General features: G+C 34.9%; 1 protein-coding gene across 4 annotated transcripts; it reads right to left on the reverse strand.

Annotated features, from left to right (window-relative positions):
* Window positions 1-1,712: 1,712 nt before the first annotated feature.
* On the reverse strand, window positions 1,713-15,550 carry LOC143246019 (putative glutamate receptor). 4 transcript variants are annotated; one of them, XM_076492263.1, is made up of 6 exons: window positions 15,467-15,550; window positions 12,544-12,647; window positions 12,045-12,135; window positions 9,601-9,759; window positions 9,019-9,175; window positions 8,245-8,302 (listed from the first exon to the last, which is right to left on the reverse strand). In XM_076492263.1, exons 1-6 carry the CDS (start codon window positions 15,503-15,505, stop codon window positions 8,277-8,279), a joined length of 576 nt encoding a protein of 191 aa, XP_076348378.1. In that variant the 5' UTR covers window positions 15,506-15,550; the 3' UTR covers window positions 8,245-8,276. The 4 variants fall into 4 exon arrangements, with proteins under 4 accessions (XP_076348377.1, XP_076348375.1, XP_076348378.1 ...); XM_076492261.1 differs by having other exon boundaries at window positions 8,245-8,461; XM_076492262.1 differs by lacking the exons at window positions 9,601-9,759; window positions 12,045-12,135; window positions 12,544-12,647; window positions 15,467-15,550 and adding exons at window positions 1,713-1,978; window positions 2,237-2,526 and having other exon boundaries at window positions 9,019-9,161.
* Between the last annotated feature and the right edge of the window lie 8,925 nt (window positions 15,551-24,475).

Below are 24,475 nucleotides of genomic sequence, written 5' to 3' on the forward strand. Positions count from 1 at the left end.
ACCCGTCGAATCTTCCTGCTTAACGCCGACGAAATTTTCTTGGGCCAACCACTTGAAATTCTCGTTCCGTATCCCTCAGGGTCTTTTAAGAAATTTGCAACAGCAGTTTTACTACGCTTAATCTCACCAGTGATGGCACATTGAGAGAGAACGTGTTTTTGCAGCTCGACAATTCTGCCACGTTCAAACTCTGCCAACTTTTTAGCCTTTGCCATGTTTTTACTCAATGTAACACAAGAGATGTCAGTGGGAGATGTTTACAATGCTAATGCTTGAACACAAATGACTAAATTTTGTTACGTGTTTACCGATTAACGCTTCGTTTCAGTATGGTCTTGAACCTTTGACCAGCTAGAATTTAGGCTAATTTCATAGTGTTCATATTTTCCCTATTAAATGCTAAAAACGTTTTTTTTTATTTTCCTTTTTTATTTTCATCTTTCGAAGCTCTATTCAAATAAGTGGTTGAGTCTAACAACACAAAATGCATATTTTTTCTTTATGTTCATTGGCCTTAAGATTTTGGTCAGCAGTGTATTTGTGTTCTAAGTGAACTTTAGTGTTATATATTTCTGTTCTAAGTAAACTTTAGTGTTATATATTTCTACTTTAAGTAAACTTTAGTGTTATATATTTCTACTTTAAGTAAACTTTAGTGTTATATATTTCTGTTCTAAGTAAACTTTAGTGTTATATATTTCTGTTCTAAGTAAACTTTAGTGTTATATATTTCTGTTCTAAGTAAACTTTAGTGTTATATATTTCTGTTCTAAGTAAACTTTAGTGTTATATATTTCTACTTTAAGTAAACTTTAGTGTTATATATTTCTACTTTAAGTAAACTTTAGTGTTATATATTTCTGTTCTAAGTAAACTGGAGTGTTATATATTTCTGTTCTAAGTAAACTTTAGTGTTATATATTTATACTTTAAGTAAACTTTAGTGTTATATATTTCTACTTTAAGTAAACTTTAGTATTATATATTTCTACTTTAAGTAAACTTTAGTGTTATATATTTCTGTTCTAAGTAAACTTTAGTGTTATATATTTGTACTTTAAGTAAACTTTAGTGTTATATATTTCTACTTTAAGTAAACTTTAGTGTTATATATTTCTACTTTAAGTAAACTTTAGTGATAATTTTTTACTCTTTTACAACAAAATTCACTTAATGACGACGTTACCAGATTGATAATAATAAATACAATGTAACTTAACGTAATTTGAAACTTTTGATTAAGACCTGAGTTCTAAATTTTTGTAAATGATAGACATTTTAAAAGTTAAACAGGTTTTCTAACCCCATTTGTATGTTCATAGTCTGGAAGTCAGTTTTTTTTAGAATAAAAGCCACCGCGGAGGAATCGAACTCTGCATTTTACCAATATAAGTCCGTAGACTTACCACTGTTTCAAGTAGATACGTTTGTTATTAACCATACAATTGAAATAATTACTTTTACTACGTTAACCAAAACATTATATACCTAAAAACTCTTCAGTTAAAACACTCAATACGTTTATTTGCATCAGAAACTTTCAAAATTTGACGAGAGTATTCCAATTTTAACCACTGTTGTCTACGTTGTCACCATTGATTCTGTATTGGTTTGTTTGAAGCTGAGACTTCACTCTGATTTGAGTAAAGATATAGGATCTAAGAAGCATACAACATCATATATTTAGAAGTATTGACTACTTTAATTACCTGCTTTTACCAAAAAACGAAGATTTTTAACATGGCTTCACACAGTTAATTGTTACTTAAAATACTTTGTTGAAACATATTCAATCAGAAAGAACATCGCTGTTACAAAAACACTTATACCGTAGATAATACAAATTCCATAAATTTCTTGTAAGCTCAGAGGGCGAATTTCGGCTGAGCTGGAATCGTCAGTGAGACACTTCATATAGTTCCTTGTGGCGTTCTGTATTTCTTTTTCTATAATTCCACTGGATACAAACTTACTCAAGCTAATATTCAGAAGAAACAGATTTATATTATTTTTGTTTTTCATATCTTTTCTTCATCATGTTTTCTATTGTTTAAAGGTTCTCTTTAATTTGAATTATATTAGACAGTAAATCCATTAAAAAAACACTTCTAATAACCAAAATTCAACATCCTCTTAACACTGGTAAATTTTACAACGTGACAGGTGACAAAATGATAAAACTGGTGTAAAATTGTGTTAAAATAAGGTATTTTATCGTTATTGTCATTATAATTACCTTCTGTCTATGTTTCCAAAAAGTTTAAGAGGGACATTTTTATTCACTGGGATAATAAAGCTTTCCAACATGAACTCTTCTTCTGCGAGGTAGAAAGCGCATTTTCCCTTCTTTTCATAGAGCTCGGATAGGATCCCAAGTATTCCAATCTTTTCTGTAATAAGCAGGTGAGTTCCTCTTTGTATTTTATCCAGCGTTTCTTCTGAAGTGACTTCCATTTGGTTCAGCCTGGTGTTGGGTCTCGACGCAATGCGATCCCATACTGCTTGATTGATAGACGTAGTACTGTTCTGTAAACGTGTTGTGGAAGTAAATCAAAATATTTTTCTATAGGAAATATGAAACGGCTACATTATTACTTAGTTCTTTAAAGTTCTAAACCTTAAAAGTTCAAATTCCAAACTTTTTTTTTAGAATTAAAAGTTACGTAAATCATCCACACAGGTCCAGCATGGGCATATGATTAATATATTCGACTCGCAATATGAGGGTCGCGGGTTCGATTCCCTGTCACACCAAACATGCTCTCCCTATCAACCATAGGGGCGTTATAATGTAACGGTCAATCCCACTATTTGTTGGTAACAAAGTAGCTCATGAGTTGGCGGTGGGTGGTAATAACTAGCTGCCTTCCCTCTAGACCAGTGGTTCTTAACCTTTTTTATCGTCTTACCCTGAGACTCTCCAGGGTATTACCGTGACCCCTATAATAATTTTTGTAATGGTGAACTTTGTGTAAAGGTAGAATAAAACAAAATTGTATAAAGATCCTAATTTATTGAAAATGTTACAAATAAATGACCTTGAGAAATGCTACAAGTGCTAAACAAATACAAAATCCATGGAATTACTGAACATCATACAAAACCTTCTTATTCGCTCAGGGTGAGGGTTGATATATATATATATATATATATATATAATGAGAAAATATACTAAATACGATGGGAACTTTGATATTTAAATTTTAAGTTCGATGTATTAGTATTATATAGTTAACAATTCAGGCAATTCAAAACGTTGTAATATGTGAACATTTTCACTCAAAATTAAACAGGTGGTTGCGCAACAAGCATCTCGACGCGGTTCAACTGCCGCACTTCAAAGTGTTTCTCATTGGTGGGCAGCTACAGGCACTTGACACAAAAACTACAAACTGCTTCGTGATTTTCCCAATAATTCCCAAACCTTCTGTAACCACCCGAGAAACTCCAAACGACCCCCAGGTTAAGAACCACTGCTCTAGACTTACACTACTTACATTAAGGACGGCTAGAGCAGATAGCCCTCGTGTAGTTTTGCGCGAAATTCAAAAAACAAACACATAAAGAAATATTCATCCAAGTAGGAAAAACAAAGAAATAATAAACCATCACCGACTCGATACTTCATAAAAGTACTCCCTTCCAAACACATCTAGCTCGCCTGTCGAACAGTATGGCTTGCAACTGTTTTTGTTTTAAGTTTTCTGCAAAAAACAAACAAAACTACAGTAGCTTATGTGGTGTTTGAATTTATTCCAAAGATGCTCACTCGCACTGGGATACAATGAATGTATTTGCCAGATAATATAAACTGAAATTATATCGTATTTATAGGACCAATGTTGGGCAGTAAGAGAGAGATACGTTGCTGCTTTAAGAGCTAAGAAACGTTTTTATCCATTATGATGCGTTATGAGTATTAATTTCCCTTTTTTTGGTTAAGAGTGGTCACAAACACAATGCTGGTTGCTGATTGGTTGCTCTATTTCCGATCAGTTATAAACTGGAGGTAGTTATTAGTGAATACTAAGTTGTTGTGGTTTGTAATTGAACAAGAAGCTCAACAGTGGGCTATCAGTTTCTAGCGTTGTAAGCCCGCAGACACAGCTTTGTGCCACTGGGGGGGCTGCATCTTAGGTGCTTATGTGTTGTTTAATACAAAGCTATACAATGGGTTATCTATGCTTGTACCTACCACGGGCATTGAAACCCTTCTCTTAGGGGTTTAAGTGTACGGACTTTCTACTAGCCATTTGGGAGGGGGCTAAATCGTCAGGGAACCTAAGAACGCCATCTTGCCAGAAATACGAGATAAATGACCAGGATGGCGTTCAAGTCGGAACCATCAAATATCAAGAACTACAATTAAAAGCGGAAATATAATGTTGTGAAGTAAGCAAGAATGGCGAAAATGTTTAGGTGTGCTTTGGGTGTTATTCATCCTTGTAAACAAGAATGTTTAGGTGTGCTTTGGGTGTTATTCATCCTTGTAAACAAGAATGTTTAGGTGTGCTTTGGGTGTTATTCATCCTTGTAAACGAGAATGTTTAGGTGTGCTTTGGGTGTTATTCATCCTTGTAAACGAGAATGTTTAGGTGTGCTTTGGGTGTTATTCATCCTTGTAAACGAATCAAAGCACCAAACTTTGCCACTGAAAAGGTCTGTCATTCCATTACATCAACTTCTTCACCTTAATGTTGCAACAAGAAAGGCAGGGCCGTACACTTTATGTAGCCATCTCTATAGTTTTCTTTTAACATTATTGTAAACATGATAAAACGTGACTTATCAAACACAGTTACAGTCGATGATTGTCCTTAAGATAAGCGGTTTTTCAACTGATTGTCTCTACAATATGATAACTTATTGTAGTGCCCCATTTACGAAAGGCTGGGGACAGTCGAACCATCACTACTGCAGTATTTGTATCTAAAAAACCTTAAAAATCTAGAGTGTTGCCCTTTATAAACCTGTCCAGTCGTCTATTTTATTTCTGTTGATAACATGTTGTGGCTAACATTTCTTTTTGTTTTGTTAACGCTGTTCATAAATTCTATCTTTGAAGAACGCGGTGTCGCGAGAACTTCATCAAGTAAAGCATAATGAAAAACATAAGTAAAAGAACTGCAAAAAATAGTGCGTGTTCCAGCAGGGATGTCATGTAAATCAATTTAAGTGGGCTAGTATTTTAAACAATATTCCTGATAGACGAGCACCTACTATTATACCTCTTTGACAGTGGATACAGTATTTATTTGTACGTTATTCTGCAGTCTCTTACGATGACACAACATGTCTGCATTCATAGAATTCAAATAACCATCTGACATGTCACATTATCAGTTTATTTTGCAACTACATATAACTGAATAAAATAGTTCTTCAAATAGAAACATATCTAATATACTAGCAAACAGAAAGCAGAAATGTAACTCACCTTCGGGTCTTTTACAAAAAACGGAAATACCAAAAAACTTACTAAAGATGCAGGCCTAACCTATTAATATTTCTTTTACTGTAATATTGCGATTACAAACCGTGAATTTTGTCCACAAAACAATGACATGCGATTTATACACGAATTTGTCTTTCAAAAGACGTGCTATAAATTTATGCTATTGATAACGTTTCAGCGGTATGTAACTCCTTCGATCATGCATTTACAACCCTCAAATCAGGGATCGCATTCCCCCGGTGGGCTGAGCAGATAGCCCTTTGTGGCTTTGCTAAATATGATAGTAACACACAAATGCTTCGATCATGCATTTAGCCCAAATCCACTTATAGTAACATCTTAATTGATCATGCATTTCAGCCCAAATCCACTTATAAACATCTTAATGCTTCGATCATGCATTTCGGCCCAAATCCACTTATAGTAACATCTTAATGCTTCGATCATGCATTTCGGCCCAAATCCACTTATAGTAACATCTTGATGCTTCGATCATGCATTTAGGCCCAAATCCACTTATAGTAACATCTTAATGCTTCGATCATGCATTTAGGCTCAAATCCACTTATAGTAACATCTTAATGCTTCGATCATGCATTTCGGCCCAAATCCACTTATAGTAACATCTTAATGCTTCGATCATTCATTTAGGCCCAAATCCACTTATAGTAACATCTTAATGCTTCGATCATTCATTTCGGCTCAAATCCACTGATAAGTTTTTATTTAATTAAACAGTTCATCTAAGAACACAGAATAACAACACATAAAAAGCAAACACTGCCATCTAAGGTTTTATATCAAATAGAATATTTTAATAAATTAAATAAATTAATAAAGCATGCACATATATTGTTATTTTACATTATTGCCGATACCATGTTGTTAAATAATGAAATAAACAAAAGAGAATGCTCAGCAGCCACACACTTGAAATTCTTTTTTGCAAGATTAAAGTAAATTTATCCATAAGACATTTATTTCCTTTTCATTAACTATATTTTTGTGCGCCAGCAATACCAAGTATGGGGCATGCGTATAACCGACTCGATTTGATTACTCCTCAGGATCTTTAACAGTATAACCTTAAATATAAATTATTTTAGGCAGCACTAGAGCAAATTAATCTGAGACATCGGTCGTGATCAAATGAAGGAATTCGAAAGAGTTTGACCTCCTGAGTATAAAATCGTAATTAAATCTCAAATCGGCTGAGAGATGACGGAGCTATGAGCTAACAATTTGTACTTGGAAAAAACTCAGAGACATTCTATGAGCCGATATGCCGCGGCTAAAAATGAAGTAGAGTTTTTATTTTTTTACTTTCCACTTTGATATTTTACAACCTATCTTCTTAGAAAGAATAACTGTTGTGAAAAAGCTCGTGAAATATATGTAAAACATTTTCTTGTTAGCCTAACGACAACTCGAATTATACTCAAATGCAGATTAAGTACGACTTTGTCTGCGGACTTATAGTGTTAAAAACTATATCTGTGATGAGCAGAACACAGATAGCCCATTGTGTAGCTTTGTACTTAATACCAAACAACAAGGAGTTTGTTTTGTTTCCAATGTTGGTCTGCAGAAGATGCGGCTTAAACGTGGCCCGGCTTATAATTGCAAATTTTTGTCACTGTTTATGTAAATAGCCAGCATTTCGCTTAGTATTAAGTGTTCAAAGTTATTCATTGTACTTGTTTGTTTCTGCCTATTAGTAACTTATTTTTGACGTTTTTTAGGGCATTAGTTTGTTTGTTTTCATTCTTTATAGCTTGAAGTTCGAACTGACGACGGTCTATAGTTTGAGAAAACGCACGTAAAATGTATTGCAGTATCTGGGCTGCGTTCTTTCACTTGTTTGATTCAGTTTTATACTTTGTTGGCTGATGTACCCCTCTATATCGCTTCCCTGGAAGGGCCCCTTAGAGTACATGTCAGGGTTGGCGACATTTAGTTCAACGGTTTGTCATTTATAAGCGAATATATATAACAGATACTTTTGCCAAATAATGGTTTAGATCAGTGGTTCCCAAATGGTGTGTCGCGACATTTTGTGAACGTATGGCATCAGGTATGTTTTTTTCACGTTTGGTACTCACTGGTTTAGATGTTTGCCAGAAACTAATTCTTCATCAGTATACACGTCACACTGTTCCGAGGCGAGTTTCAATACATTTGTGTCAAATGTATATTTAATGACATCATGGCCAAGTGTGTTAAGGCGTTCGACTCGTAATCCGAGGATCGCGGGTTCGAATCCCGGTTGCACCAAATATGCTCGCCCTTTTAGCCGTGGGGGCGTTATAATGCGACGGTCAATTCCACTATTCGTTTGTAAAAGAGTAGCCCAAGAGTTGGCGAGGGGTGGTGATAACTAGAAGTTTAGCAGTTTTATACTGCTAAATTAGGGACGGCTAGCGCAGATAGCTCTCGAGTAGCTTTGCGCGAAATTAAAAACAAACAAACAAAATTTAATGAGAGTTTTCTGATCTCCATTTATTGCAATGGTTTTAGTTATGACATTTTTACATAAATATAGCTAGTTGTTTTAACAAGTGTCTCTGAAGAGTCTTTTTAATCGAATGGGTCAAAGGTGAACCCTCAATTACAGTATATTTTCAGTATCTTATTTATTTATTTCTTACTATGATTTTGGAGCCTGTAGTTCAAAACTAACAACCTGTAAGGTGTCCTACGAAGCTTTTCTAGTCACACATGGAATATTTCATTTTTTATCACAATATCAGGAAATAATTAAATCGAGAAGAAAACGAGATTCAACTTACCATAAAGAAGGCTTCTCCAGCAGTCCCTGTTTCTACCAGTGGTTGTACATTTGGAAACCTGAGAATATCATCTAATCGTTTAATATGGTCAACGTGAGTTTTTACAACAAGATGGGACAAAAGTTGACCACTGAAACTAGCCATAATGACAACAACCGCAAGTAACCAAGAGGTCAATAAAATTTTTTTGATGTCGTGACTGGTTCATCAACCACACCTGATAATAATACAAACAATTAGAAAGAAACACAAGTCATGTTCCCTGACTTGAAGCCTTAATTTTCTAATTAGATCAATACAGAAAGAGGGTATTGTGATTTAAAGTTTCAATAAAACTTTAAAGCAAAATTCTAGGCAAGTTATGATATCTATAGTATCCACATTTGAAAAGAAAAACCAATAATTTTTGATTAATTGAAAAAGATTTAATAATCTCTGTTACCTGTACCATCTATAAATAAAATAAAACAAGGATACTCCTGACCACATCGCAGGTAATATATGTTATAGGAATGAGATGTAAGAAAAATAATGATGAATAAAAGGTACAAATATTTATTAAAAATGTTTTCTTCGCCACAGTTTTATCAGATAATTACCATCAAATACACATATATAGTTTTAATATCTCCATTGCATTACACAACCTCACCTAGATACAAGAGGTATCAAAAGATTTGCCAAAGATTAATTGTTACAATGCACCACACTGTTTTACGTGAGGAATCTAAAGATATGCCAGATTAATGCTTACATTCAATTACATAACCCTACCTTGATAAAACAGGCATCTAAATAACTGCCACAGATGGTGAAAAAAAGAAGTCAATTGGCAAAACGAATGGTTGTGGATTCTATTATCTTGGCGTCTATTCATTGCACAATAAATGAAGGACATCAACAGCATGGTAACAAAGATGGCGGCCCAAACCTAGAAATATATTTAATTAATAAAATGCATGATATTATCATTATATTTATCATTTATGTCAAGTGATACGTTTCTGTTTTATTTTTTTTATTTAATAAGATTGGTTGATTCTTAATGTTTATGATTTATGTTTAAGTACTTACTAATATATTTCAAGCTCAATTTGGTGTATAGGAATTTCCTTTAAAATACATTTGATAGATTGATGACTGTCACTTGTTAAATGAGTCTCACAAATGGTTATTATAATTTTAAAAAATTAGTTTTAGAGCATTTTTCCTTTCAAATAAATCTTAGATTCAAATAATACAATCTGTTGATACGAAACTAAATTTCTCGAAACATATTTTGTGTTTAGACATTTATATTGCTTTTTTGCAACTTCTTCTTGAAGATGAATTGAATTCGACATGAAGAAAAGGTACCTTCCAGTGTAATGCCTTCCAGAAACTGAAGAATCCTTGATGGGTTTGTGGTCTTCCTGTCAGAATCCTTAGATTGTCATTGTATATTGGGGTGGAGAATCTCGTCACCTGAAAACGATCATACGTTGCTGCAAACGGTCCAACCGCAATGTCAACCTCCTAAACAATTAAATAAAACCTTTCTGTACGTGTAAATACTTTAACTGTTGTCATCCGTTGAAGTTACAACATTTAAGAGATTAAATGCTAGCATGAACAGTTTATTATTGCACAATAAAATCCGATTTATTAAAACAGGTTTGTTTGTTTTGGACAAAGCTACACGAGAGCTATCTGCGTTAGACGTCTCTAATTTAGCAGTGTAAGACTAGAGGAAAGGTAGCTAGTTATCACCACCCACCGCCAACTCTTGGGCTACTCTTTTACCAACGAATAGTGGGATTGGCCGTAACAGTATAACGCCCAATGGCTGAAAAAGCAAGCATCTTTGGTGTGCCGAGGAATCGAACCCTCGACCCTAGGATTAGGAGCCGAGTGCCTTAACCACCTGGCCATGCCGGACCGCCTAGTTGTTAACGCACCAAGCTGTGTACTGAAAGGTCTATGGTGAAATATGTAATTATTCTGAATACGTTCCACAATTTTAGTTGTGAGCGAGCTATAAAAGTGTCAATCAATTTTGTTATGGAATTTAAGAAGCCTATCAAAATCCTTTTGGCGACGGGTGCTATTGACATATCCCCTTTTCGGATCAGTAGTTCAAAATTTGTAACTGCTGTATCTGAATCCTAGTAGCCTGTAACCTGGCCGTTTAAAATATCTACATACACGTAATGTACTGTTCAGATTGAAATTCAAATTCTAAATGATAATATGTGGTAATACATTGGCTTCACAGTTATATATTTTGTTGAGCTCATAACTTGTCAGGTATTAAAGTGCTCGCTTGCTTTATATTAAAACTTCCTACTGTTTCACACATAATTATCAGCATCGCTAAGCCATATCTTTTTCAACTTCGGTGCTGATGTCTCTCTAAATGAATAATCGACAATTAACTGATGTTGAATCTTATTTTGTGTAATTGTTATTAAGTAGCCTGGCCAACAATGAATTATTAGTAGTACAGTAAGTCACTTCACATGCTATATTAATATCTTCACTGACTCCAGTCAATATTTTACAGTGGAAATACCTCAAAATGATATTTAATGCCCAATGATAAATTTGTCTCGAAGTAGTGAATAGTAGTTACTGGCATTTTTACAAATGCCCCAAAATATGAGCGATGGTCACTGTACATTTTTGTACAAACACCAAGTTATGCAAAGCGATTAATGTGTAGATATGCATACACCCCCAGAGTGATAGTGGTGGTTAACGTCCAGTTGTACAGATACTCCAAAGCTATGGAAGTTAGTTCATTTTCACTTTCATAAACATATCAAAATAGTAATTAACGTCTAGTTCTTCTGGTAAGTGATGCAATGTTTGATACTCTCTCACAGTGACTGATGCTCACTTGTACAGGTAGTCCACAAAATGATGTGAATGTGGTATAATGTTCAACCGGAGTTGATGCATAGTCGTACGGTTTGACCTATGATGTTGATATCTACCCTAAAAGTAGTTAATATAGAACTGAAGCTAATCCTAAATAATGAAAATTATAAATTGCACAAAACTGGCGCATTCTGAGGGTAAAAACAGAAACGTGTTTTGATGTGTACTTCGCGAAAATATAAAATAGTTTTACTTAATAAAACCTTGTCTCTTGAAGATTTTTTAAATATTTTAAATGAACTGTGGACTTTGTATGAAGTTTAAAAAAAAAAACAAAGGAAGAAACGTCATTTTTCTTTTATGACCTGAAACGTTTAATGATAAATTTAAATATTGTGGAATAATGAAGATGCTATCGTAAAGAGAGCAAACTGCGTCGCAATTACTTGTGTTTTTATGGTTTTGTCCCGTTTTAACAGCCCGGTATGGCCAAGTGGTTAAGGCATTCGACTCTGAGGGTTGCAGGTTCGAATCCCCGTCACACCAAACACACTCGCCCTTTCAGTCATGGGTGCGTTATTAGGTGATGATCAATCCTACTATTCATTGGTAAAAATGTAGCCCAAGAATTGGCAGTGGGTGGTGATGACTAGCTGTCTTCCCTGTAGTCTTACATTGCTAAATTAGGAACGGCTAGCGCAGATAGCCCTCGTGTAGCTTTGCGCGAAATTCAAAACAAACCAAACTAACCACTTGGTCTCGCTCGGCTCATCATCATTTGTGATAGCTCTGTGAACAATCTTTACAAATAATATATATATATATATATACACGCGCGCGTGGCTTATAGATAGAAGTATTTGAGACTTTAACTATTATTTTTTTTACCTTTGTTTAAAGAATTATTGTGAAGTGAATACGAATTTGTTGAGCCTACTTACATTGCGTTGTAGCATGCCAATCATACCAGAAAAACTTCCATTTGATGACATGCTTCCCCACTTGTGGTCGAAAGGCCTGACGTAGCTAAAACTGAGAATATTAGCTTAAATTGTTGGGTTATTCACTTGTGTGTTTTATTAACATTGAAGATAAGTGTTCTTGAGAATGAGTTATGATGACGTAATTCTATGTTGCCGTCAAGTAACTGAAAAGTACGTCTTCTATAGTATATCTTTTGTTAGCTACTTATTTATGTTTACACGTAGTAAAATACAGCGAACTTTAACTTTTAAGATTGGTAAAAACTCACACACGAGACAATGTTTTTCTACGGTAGTTTGAGCACCCCTGCGGTAATTGCAAATTTCTTAAGGAAAAATACGTTATATACATATATAGACAAAGAGATATTCAGATATAAATATATTTATATTTTATCGATGAATTTATATAAATAAAATGCATTTGCTTAATATAAATAACAAATACATTGCTTACCTAAGACCCAAAGATTTTGATAGATGATCGAAGACAAGACCCATGGGACCAGTAATTGATAATCGATTTTCATCAGTTATTTCGACATTCACCCAGGGGACCCACTAAGATGATTACAAACAGACATATGGGTTAGAAGAGTTCGCACGTCAGTAGAAAACCATGAAATAATTATCAGAATCATGATGTGTCTTAATATATATAAAAATGTTTTGACGGTTTTGACATGACAATAGAGGTAAGTCTTTTAAAATATGGAATGATGAACAATTTGTTAGTCTTATCCACTTATCACCAAATAACTGTCATTATTCATGTCACTTTGTTCTTAATTCATATGTCATGATGGATATTTAACTAACCATAAGACAAGGCTTTTTCAGCCGGATTTGCAAGACGCCTTCCATCCTTGAGCTTTGGTCGTCTCGACCCCTCCTTATCTCTCTAAAGACGGAAAAATTATTGATGTTTCTTGATAATCCGTAACAAAGAGAGGTATGTGTACTTCTCAGACACTTCAAAAACTAAAAGAAAAAGACTCGGCGCAGAGAGTTCATGATTTCTCTGGAAACATGTTCGCGACCCTCGTTTGAGAAAATGTGCACTAGATCAATGGTCCCCGAACTGTGCGTTGCAGGATTTTTCAAAATTTCGAGGGAAACACAGCGATATCGACATCTCTCGGACATCGCGCGAACTACTAGCCCGAGATAGTTCACATTTTTAACATCAGATCGCGCTACATTCCTTTCGATGACGTTCTCGAATGCTTGAAATATGTTTTTGTTTTCTTGTACTTTCGGTTACGCCAGTAACTGTTTTTTTTTTTTTTAATTTCGCGCAAAGCTACTCGAGGGTTATCTGCGCTAGCCATCCCTTATTTTGCAATGTAAGACTAGAGGGAAGGCAGCTAGTTATCACTACCCACCGCCAACTCTTGGGCTATTCTTTTACCAACGAATAGTGGGATTGACTGAAGAATTATAACGACCCCACAGCTGAAAGGGCGAGCATGTTTGGTGCGACCGGGATGCGAACCTGCGACCCTCAGATTACGAATCGAACGCCTTAACCCACCTGGCCATGCCGGGCCTACGCCAGTGACTTTTGCAACTTTTTCGTTTCTCAGAATTTGTATATAAATGCCTGTCGATTCTCTGGGTCCGTCAGTAATCGAAATAATTGACGGGTTTTGTAATCAAGTGTCTGCGAGGTCGAGCAAAGTTCAGTGACTTATTTTAATATTTTTACTCCTTGTGCATAAAAAGGGAAATATTTTTTAACATTAATAAGAAGTGTGGGAGTGAAGAAAAGGAAGGTGAACCACAGACCAGTGGCAACGTTGTGGAGAAACGGAAATATGACAATACTTATCCAGATTTTGATGTTACTCCGGTAGATATCCATCATGAAGTATGTCCACACTGTGTATTATGTCTAAAAGTTTTGGCTCCAGAGTTCATGCTTCCAAGTAAACTAAAACGCCACTTAGAGACCAAACATCCTAACATGGCTAGTAAATCCCGCGATTATTTTGCCAGAAAGTTAAAAAAGTTGAAAAACAAAACGGTACATTTTCGAAACAATCATCAATACCAAGCAATGCTTTGCCAGCATCCTACAAGGTGGCATACAGAGTCGCGAAATTTGAAAAACCTCATACTATCACAGAAGGACTGATTTTACTGCCTGCAGTAAATATGGTGGACATTATGGTTGGTGAATCTGTGGGAAGACTGATTTCAAAGGTGCCTTTATCCAAGAATACTGTCAGTCGTAGGATCCAATACATGGTTGAAGACCTCAACGATCAGCTAATTGAAAAAATGAAAGGAAAGGAATTTGGATTACAGCTAGATGAGGCAACGAACAGTAACAAGGATGTTCATTTGATTTGCTACACACGGTTCGTGGATGGTGAAAAAATTGTGGAAGACCTTCTCTTTTGTAAAAGTATCACTCCAGGTACAAAGGCTTGAGACTTGGTTGAGATCCTTGACATTTTTGTGTGTGAAAACGACTTAGACTGGACTAAGTGTGTTGGCATCTGTACCGAAGGTGGTCGCTCTATGTCAGGCTGTTATGGAGGATTGCAGGCACTCATACGAAGCAAAGCTCTTGATGCACTGTGGACCCACTGCATAATCCATATGGAAACCCTTACATCAAAGCACCTGAATCCTCCAGTGAACCTAGTCCTGGAAAGTTTGTTGAAAGTGGTGAACTTTATAAAAACTCGACCACAGAAGGCGAGGTTTTTTAAAAAAAACTGTGTGAAGATATGGGATCTGAGCACACATCTTTGTTGTATTACTGTAGCTCGCGATAGCTTTCCCGTGGAAATGTACTGTTTCGTGTGTTTGTATTACGACAAGAATTCTAGTCTTATCTCAAAGAAGAAGAACACGAATATGCTGAAAACTTCTTGGATACTGATTTTTTTTGTCAAATTTAGTACATCTGTGCAATCTCTTCGAAAAACTAAATGTGTTGAATCTCTCTCTGCAGCGCATACTTCCTAACTAAATGCTTTAGTTAATTCTAGGATTAGTTTTGTTAAAATCTCTCAAAAACAACAAAATAACAGTCATATTTTGAAAAATTAAAAACTATTTCCCCCATATCTATTATAACACTCATTTTTGACTTTAATATTATAATTATTGATAATTTACAACATAACGACAATTTTTACTAAACAAATTGAAACAGATGACCAAGTCTGTTAAACATTCCAAAATAAATCACGTTATTTTTAGGTAAAACTTCCCTTAAAATAGAACATTTTAATTTTAAAGTTTATCTTTGGAAGTCTTTATGGAAGAAGTATCGTTCGCTACATTAATATCTATATTGAGAAATAATACAGCGAGGACAACTATACACAGCAGCAAAATAGGTGAAAAGCAAGATACGTTCTTACATCTTCCACAGCAACCCTGAGATGGCTGACTTCTATCATTAGCGTTCCTTCTGTTTGGTAAACACTCAAATGTAAATTTATTACGATTCTGAAACACGAAAAGAATTAGTTACTGTCTAAGTTGATAAATAATTTAAAAATTATCTTAAATATATATTTTGAAAATAAACGACAGGTAATTACTCAAACGTTTTACCTAACACAAATTGGTAACATTTATTAGATGAACGCAGTTATGGACCTCAAACTGCAATTTTTTTTGTTCATCGAATAGCTTTTGTTTGTTTGTTTGTTTGTTTGGAAATTTCGCACAAAGCTACTCGAGGGCTATCTGTGCTAGCCGTCCCTAATTTAGCAGTGTAAGACTAGAGGGAAGGCAGATAGTCATCATCACCCACCGCCCACTCTTGGGCTACTCTTTACCAACGAATAGTGGGATTGACCGTCACATTATACACCCCAACAGCTGGGAGGGCGAGCATGTTTAGCGCGACGCGGGCGCGAACCCGCGAATTACGAGTCGCACGCCTTACGCGCTAGGCCATGCCGGGCCCATCGAATAGCCATTTTCTTAAACTTTTTCAACTACAGAAGTACCCCGGAAAAAACAAGTAACTCAATAATTTGATTGACAAAGCGTCAAATTTGAGAAAACAATGCTTTATAATATTTATTTAAGAAAGGAGACATAAACAGTATATTTAAGTAGCTTCATCCATTACCGTATTGTACCCATTTTTATTTTTGATCTAATTAGGTTTAGTTTGAATTTTGCGCAAAGCTACACGAGGGCTATCTGCACTAGCCGTCTCTAATTTAGCAATGTAAGTCTAGAGGGAAGGCAGCTGGTTATCACCACCCACCGGCAACTATTGGGCTACTCTTTTACCAAAGAATAGTGAGATTGATCGTTACATTATAACGCTCCTATGGCTGAAAGGTCGAGCATGTTTGGTGTGATGAAGATTCGAATCTGCGAACCTCAGATTACGAGTCGAGCGCCTTAGCCACCTGGCCATATCGGACCCTTTAATTAGGTAGCAGAACCCCAATTAGTGTAACTAGTTAGCACAGATTGAAGGCTGTCAAACAATTTTCATAGCTGGCTCTGTGGTACGTTTTCAGGCTCATAACGTAAAAGTCCCTTGTGGGGCATTGGTAGCTTTGTAGACTTGCAACTCTAAAATTTCAAGTTCGATTCATCGCAGTGTATAGAGCGCGGATAGTCCATTGTGTAGTTTTGAACAAAAAAAACAATAAAAACGACATAAATTGATGTTCAATACCCGCGGTACGCAAAAGCAGATACCCCATTACATAGCTCTTATACAGTTTTAGCAGACGCACAATAGTCTAAGCAATTTCTTCAGGAACACTAAAAATAGAGGTTCGATACCTGTAGCTGGAACAGCGTAGAAAGACCATTGTTGAGCTGTTACAGTGCGTCTAGGCGCATAATAGTCTAAGCAGTTTGTTTAATATGTTATGCACTTAGCCTCGAAACAAACAAAAAATAAAACGAGAAGATTTCAAGTTATAACAATTATTTTTGTGACTTCACTTAAGTTGAGCTTTCTAGAATGCTTTATTGTGCCTTTTTTAATTTCATATCAGTGATACTGGTCATTTGTAAAATTTACGACATTATGATAAACCAATACCACACAGGTTTGGGACAAGTAACTGTATAGGCACCAATAAAGTGATAAATGACGTACGTCGCTCCTGGCGTTGAAACATTGATACTTACAATTAGAAACGATGTCAGTGTTGAAACATTGATACTTACAATTAGAAACGAGTGTCAGATACTTACAATTAGTTGAAACATTGATACTTACAATTAGAAACGATGTCAGTGTTGAAACATTGATACTTACAATTAAATGTAAGTGTTGAAACATTGATACTTACAAAACAATGATAGAAACGATGTCAGTGTTGAAACATTGATACTTACAATTAGAAACGATGTCAGTGTTGAAACATTGATACTTACAATTAGAAACGATGTCAGTGTTGAAACATTGATACTTACAATTAGAAACGATGTCAGTGTTGAAACATTGATACTTACAATTAGAAACGATGTCAGTGTTGAAACATTGATACTTACAATTAGAAACGATGTCAGTGTTGAAACAATGATACTTACAATTAAATGTAAGTGTTGAAACAATGATACTTACAATTAGAAACGATGTCAGTGTTGAAACATTGATACTTACAATTAGAAACGATGTCAGTGTTGAAACATTGATACTTACAACTTACAAAAAACGATTAAATGTACTTACAATTAAATGTGTTGAAACAATGATACTTACAATTAGAAACGATGTCAGTGTTGAAACATTGATACTTACAATTAGAAACGATGTCAGTGTTGAAACAATGATACTTACAATTAAATGTAAGTGTTGAAACAATGATACTTACAATTAGAAACGATGTCAGTGTTGAAACATTGATACTTACAATTAGAAACGATGTCAGTGTTGAAACAATGATACTTACAATTAGAAACGATGTCAGTGTTGAAACATTGATACTTACAATTAGAAACGATGTCACTATTGAAACATTGATACTTACAATTGGAAACGATGTCAGTGTTGAAACAATGATACTTACAATTAAATGTAAGTGTTGAAACAATGATACTTACAATTAGAAACGATGTCAGTGTTGAAACAATGATACTTACAATTAAATGTAAGTGTTGAAACAATGATACTTACAATTAGAAACGATGTCAGTGTTGAAACATTGATACTTACAATTAGAAACGATGTCACTATTGAAACATTGATACTTACAATTAGAAACGATGTCACTGTTGAAACATTTATACTTACAATTAAAAACTTTGTCATATTTACAATTAAAAAGTTTGTCAGTGTTGAAACATTTATACTTACAAATAAAATTACTGTCAGCATTGAAGCATCTACATTTACAATTAATATCAGTTAACTCTGTTTTATAGACTGTCGTGGCTCAGCAGTAAGTCCGAGGGCTCAAAACGCTAAAAAGCATGTTTTCGTACTCACAATGTACATAACTCAAATAGCCCATTGTGTGAATTTGCTCCTAACACCAATAAAACTTGTAGCGAATTTCCCAAGTGGGTCGGTGGTAGATTAACGAATTTACAGCGCCAAATTCTGGGGTTGTATGAGTTAAAAACAAACAAACAATCTTATAGAAGAAAAGCTGTTAAAATTAATGAAAAAGTTTTAACACGATAAACGGTTTACATAAGAAAGAAACGACTCGTACGTATTATGTTATTTACATTTTACTATACCTATCTTCATTAGTACAAGAGATAGTTACGTTATGTTTTCAAAAGCAGTTGAATTAACACATTTAACTGGTCTGCAACACAAGTTACGAACGTTTAGTTAAATCTACTTTTCTCTAAAGTACCTACTCTTTCAGTGGAATCACTGTCGTTAAAGGTGTTCTAAGATGTGCCGTTAAAGTACAGACTACTGGGTTTATATAACACTAAAACTTCGTTCGTAAGATGACGTGCTGTGCATGTTCAGCCAATTAAAATACTGTTTATAGGAAATACGATATCACTGTACCGTTTTATTGATGGTTTTTGTTTCGGAATGGCTTTGAAATTTACCCATGAAGCATATTCTTTATTATATTTTCTCCAATAATGGTCAATATTAAAGTGATAGTTATGGAGAACAGTATTATTCTCGAAATTATAATACAATTATTAATGAAAATTTTCAGCCTTATCTTTGAAACCTTTACTTTTCTATGTAGGAAAATATCAGTTCATATCACGCTGTGTAGCAAATTGTTATGTCTATATTTGGATTAAGTTATAATCAGTGATGCCGAGAAAATCCACACGTAGAGAAAAACATATATATAGAAACGGCTCGTCTGGATTGAAAAATGTTTTACGTAAAGGAGCGAACAACGTTAGGTTTACAAAGAAAGAAAGAGGTAACTGACCGGAAGCTGACCACATGTTTGTAACTGAGTGTCGGGATGTAGAGGGCGTGCTTAGATGTTTGAATGTATAATTTTATATTATCTATTTTATTGTTATTATTTATTACATTATTTTTAATATAGGTATAAAGATGTTCCTTTTTATTGGTTTATTTTGGGCTTGAGTTGTTCTATAAGTAAGACTTCTTTAATTTTGCATTTGTTTATGTTTGTTTCTTTATTTAGTATTTGAGTGTTTTCTGTGGTTATGTTGTATTTATTTGACTTGCAGTGTTCGAAAACGTGTGAAGGTGACTTTTTATGTTCTTTTAATCTGGTTTCATTTTTCTACTTGTTTCTCCAATATAGAAGTTGTGGCAGTTATCACATTGTATTTTATAAATAATGTTGGTGTGGTGTTTGTCAGTGTAGTTTTTACATAGTATAGACCTCAGTTTTGTGTCTGGTTTTTGAATAAATTTGGTATTAACTGGAATGTCATATTTTGTTACTAGTTTTGCCAAATGTTGGTTATTTTTCTGCTGATGTCGGGAATATATAGGTATGCAGCAGTATATGGTTTCGTGATTTTTTAATTCGTGAGATAATTTTGCTTTTGTTGGTTGATTTTGCTTCCTGTCTAGGTGTGTGCGTATAATGTTTTTTTACGGTTTGTGGAGAAAACTTATTGATGTTGATGAAGTATTGTTTTATTTTGTCTAATTCATCGTTAATTTTATCTGGTGAGGATAGTTTTATGTTTGTGTTTGTTTGTTTCTTTCTTTTTGAATTTCACGCAAAGCTACTCGAGGGCTATCTGCGCTAGCCGTCCCTAATTTTGCAGTGTAAGACTAGAGGGAATGCAACTAGTCATCACCACCCACTGCCAACTCCTGGGCTACTCTTTTACTAACAAACAACGGGATTGACCGTCACATTATAACGCCCCCACGGCTGAAAGGGCGAGCATGTTTAGCGCGACGGGGATGCGAACCCGCAACCCTCAGATTACGAGGAGCACGCCTTAACCCATCTGGTCATGCCGGGCCCATGGCTGTGCTTATTTGGTTTCTTAGTATGTTGAGTTTTTGTTTTGTTTCATGTGCTGAGTCCCAAGGAATGTATAGTCCAGTATGGGTGATTTTTCGGTGGATTTCTGTTTTAAATTGTGTATCGGTTCTTGTAATTTTGAGGTTAAAAATGATATTTGATTGCTTCCTTCTTGTTTACATGTGAAGTTGATGTTGGGATGTATAGAGTTAATGTGATTGAAAAAATTAAGTGTGTGTTCTGTAGATGTGAATCCCGCAACCGTGTCATCTACATATCTGTATCAGTATAGTGGTGGATATAATGCTGTGTTAATTGCTTCTGTTTTAACTTGTGTCATAAAAATATTGGCTTGAACTGGTGATACTGGGTTGCCCATATTTAGGCCATTTGTTTGTATATAGTTGTGGTTGTTGAACATGAAGTTTGTCTTCATCGTGGTGAATTCTATGAGGGTTGCTAATTGTTTGTTGGGAATGTCTATAGATGGGTTATGGTCTCGGATATAGAGTTCTAAGGCTATTTTGCAGGCTTTAGCAATTGGAACTTCTGTAAAGAGGGATATAACATCGAAACTGTCCATTAAGGTTTTGTTATTAAGTTTATTAAGATCAGACTTGAAATTAAAGGAGTCTTTAATGAATGAGCTGGCTGATGTTACATATTTGGAGAAAGCCCATGCTATGTATTTACCAAGATTGTAATTAAACGATTCATATGTGGGCACCATTGGTCGTAATGGACAATCTGGTTTATGAGGTTTGGGGATGCCGTATATTTGTGGTGTGCGTGAGTCGGTTTTACGTAGGTAGGAATAAAGTGTTTGTGAAATTGTGTTCGTTTTTTTCATTTTTAGTAGTGTTTTGTTCAGCCGTGTTTTGTGTGCCTTTGTTAGATTTGTATGTATTGGTTTAAATTTATTAGTGTCTGATAGGATGCTCTTCATTTTTTGGATGTATTCATTCGTGTTTATTATGACTATAGCGTTTCCTTTATCTGCTTTCAGAATTTTTATGTTTTTGTCTTGTTATAGGTTTTTAATGGTATTAATGTCTCTTTTTGTAAGATTGTTTTTTAGCTTTCTGTTTTGTGAAATTATGTTGATGGTTTTGTGAGAAAATTCTTTGAAGAAATCGTTTAAAATATTGTTTTTAGGTGTTTCTGGAAAATATAATTTTTTTGAATTTTCCTGGGAAGTTTGGTTGTTGATTTTGTTCAATAAAATTGTTTAAGTTGTCTTCTTTCTGTTGGTTGTTTTCGGTTGTTTTATTGTTTTTGTTTTCTGTGGAAAATATCACAAGTATCCTGGCTAGGTCTTCTAAACATGTTTTAATTTTTAAGGTTGGAATGCACGTTGGTGCTATTGTGAAAATGAGTCATTTGTTAAGTAGATGTATCTCGTCTGTGTTTAATTGTCGGTCGGATCTGTTAATTATGAGGGTAGTCAATAATTTGTCGTGTTGGTATCTTTTCTGTTGTTTGCATCTTAGTTTTTCTTGTTTTTTGTCGTGGCAGATGTTTTTGTCTCTGTCATTCCTAGTGTTGATTTGGCTTATGTTTCGTTGTATGAGTCCGTAAATCTCTGGTTTGATGCAGCATGCCAGTTGATGGTCTAGGTTCATTTTTTGTTTTTGTAAGTCATGTAGTTCTTTGTATTTCGTGTTCAACATGGCTTTAAGTAGTTTTTTCTGTACATTTTGGATAATGTTTGTGTTTGTATTAACATTTTTTGATAGTTTTACCTTTACAAAATTATGGGTTAGTTTTTCCTTTCTACATTGTTGAATGAAATAGATGTCATTTCTTCTTTTGATAATTCTTTGGTTTAAATTTCTTAGTTTCTTAACGATCGTATCAGCGTGTACTGGTAATAGTGGTGTAAGGTATGCTGGTTCAGACATAATGGTAACAGGTAAGTACAAATACACAAAGACTTACACTTCTCGTACAATCGCCGTGATGAAATAATAATCAGTGATGTCGAGGGATGGCTAGCGCAGATAGCCCTCGAGTAGCTTTGTGCGAAATTTAAAAACAAAAAAATTAAAAAACAAAACAAACCTTCTGTTACAAGTATTATAACTTCGCAGTTATTCAGATGTAAAATTTGTAATAAATTACAATACTTTATTATTAATGTTGATATACTTATACGAAAATTAATAGTTAATAGATTTAATAAATAAACTTAAAATAAAATTATTAAACTATTCTGTAACAAATATAATAATTTATTAAATATATATAATGAAAAAGTAAGAGGAATGTCACTTAAAATTTCTAGTAACTATTTTTAGTCATGAATAAGGTTACTTAGCAACTTGGCACTAGTTTATGTGGATCTACACACTACCACGTATAATGGCTTATTTAGAACATAATAGTCACATTAGATTTGGTGAATTGGTGGTGGTTGAGAGTTATACCAGTTAATTTAGATAACTGGATGGGACTCTTCATACTAGTATAATTCGTTTACTAGGCTATCAGTTAGTGTCTTTCTACCATAATAGGCGCTGGAATACTACCTTCAAGAGGTAAGTTTAACTTACTTACCCCCAAAAGGTAGTACCTTATTTTTTTTCTTCTTTACTTCAGAGAGCAGTCACCTTCCTACAACTGTCTGCAGCAGTGAAGAGTGATATAGATGTGGGATGTTCTGGACATGAGCACCCACATCTCGCTCTCCTAATTTATATTTCTGTATCTTTAATTTCAATTTATATTGCTCTTCCTTTATTTTATTTCCTTATGCGAGACTGGCGAATGGAGGCTAAGACTGAAAGACGATGGATCCCACCGCAATGTGGGTCCTATTTCTGCAGTCATCTGCAAAACCTAGGATACATTTCATATCCCATATTACGTTGTACCTTAGGATCCTTTCAATTGGTGCAGAGTTTGTATTTTTTTAATTTATTTTTGTTTCGGCTTGTATTTGGTTATAACAAACTAACATATACACTGCTGGCCAAATTCTTAAGGCCAATGAACATAAAGAAAAAATATGCATTTTGCATTCTTAGACTCAACCACTTATTTGAGTAGAGCTTCGAAAGATTAAAATAAGAAAAGGGAAAATAAAAATAAAAACCTTTTTAGCACTTAATAGGGAAAATATGAACATTATGAAGTTAGCCTAAATACTAGCTGGTCAAAAGTTTAAGACCATATTGAAACGAAGCGTTAATCGGTAAACACGTAACGAAATTTAGTCATTTGTGCTCAAGCTTTAGCGTTGTCAACATCTCCCACTGACATCTCCTGTATTACATTGAGTAAAAACATGACAAAGGCTAAAAAGTTAATAGAGTTTGAACGTGGCAGAATTGTCGAGCTGCAAAAGCAAGGTCTTTCTCAATGTGCCATCGCTGGTGAGATTGGGCGTAGTAAAACTGCTATTGCAGGTTTCTTAAAAGACCCTGAGGGATACGAAACGAGAGTTTCAAGTGGTCGGCCCAAGAAAATTTCGACGACGTTGAGCAGGAGGATTCGACGGACTCTTCGTCGAGACTTCAGCCGATCGTCGAACCAGATTAAGGCCCTTACGGACGCAGAATGCAGTTCAAGTACAATAAGACAGCATCTACGAGAGAAAGGCTTTAGAAACCACGCCTCCTTCCACACCACAAAACAGCTCGGTTAAACTTTGCTAAGTAGCATCAAACATGGGACTTAGAAAAGTGTAAGAAGGTTTGTGTTCTGATGAGAGAATATTTAACATGGATGGTCAAGACGGCTTCCAACGTTATTGGCACGATAATGATATCCCACCAGAGACATTTTCTACACGACACAGTGGAAGATGTTCCACCATGATGTGCGGTGCTTTCTCCTTCCATGGAACAATAGAGCTTCAGGTTAATCACTATAGGGGCGTCAAACAGCAGCTGGCTACATTGGCATGTTGGAGAGAGCATCCTTATTGACTGAAGGCCTTCGCTTGTGTGGAAATGACTGGATCTTTCAGCAGGACAACGCTGCAATCCACAATGC

This window comes from Tachypleus tridentatus, chromosome 3 (assembly GCF_004210375.1).
Source record: "Tachypleus tridentatus isolate NWPU-2018 chromosome 3, ASM421037v1, whole genome shotgun sequence".
NCBI lineage: Eukaryota > Metazoa > Arthropoda > Merostomata > Xiphosura > Limulidae > Tachypleus > Tachypleus tridentatus.

Coding starts and splice junctions, on each gene's coding strand:
- LOC143246019 (XM_076492260.1), bottom strand. CDS start 8,388: ATGGCTAGTTTCAGTGGTCAACTTTTGTCCCATCTTGTTGTAAAAACT. Junction 2,527..8,244: donor CTGGAGAAGCCTTCTTTATG/GTAAGTTGAATC, acceptor ACACGTTTACAG/AACAGTACTACGTCTATCAA. Junction 1,979..2,236: donor TTTGGAAACATAGACAGAAG/GTAATTATAATG, acceptor TCTGAATATTAG/CTTGAGTAAGTTTGTATCCA.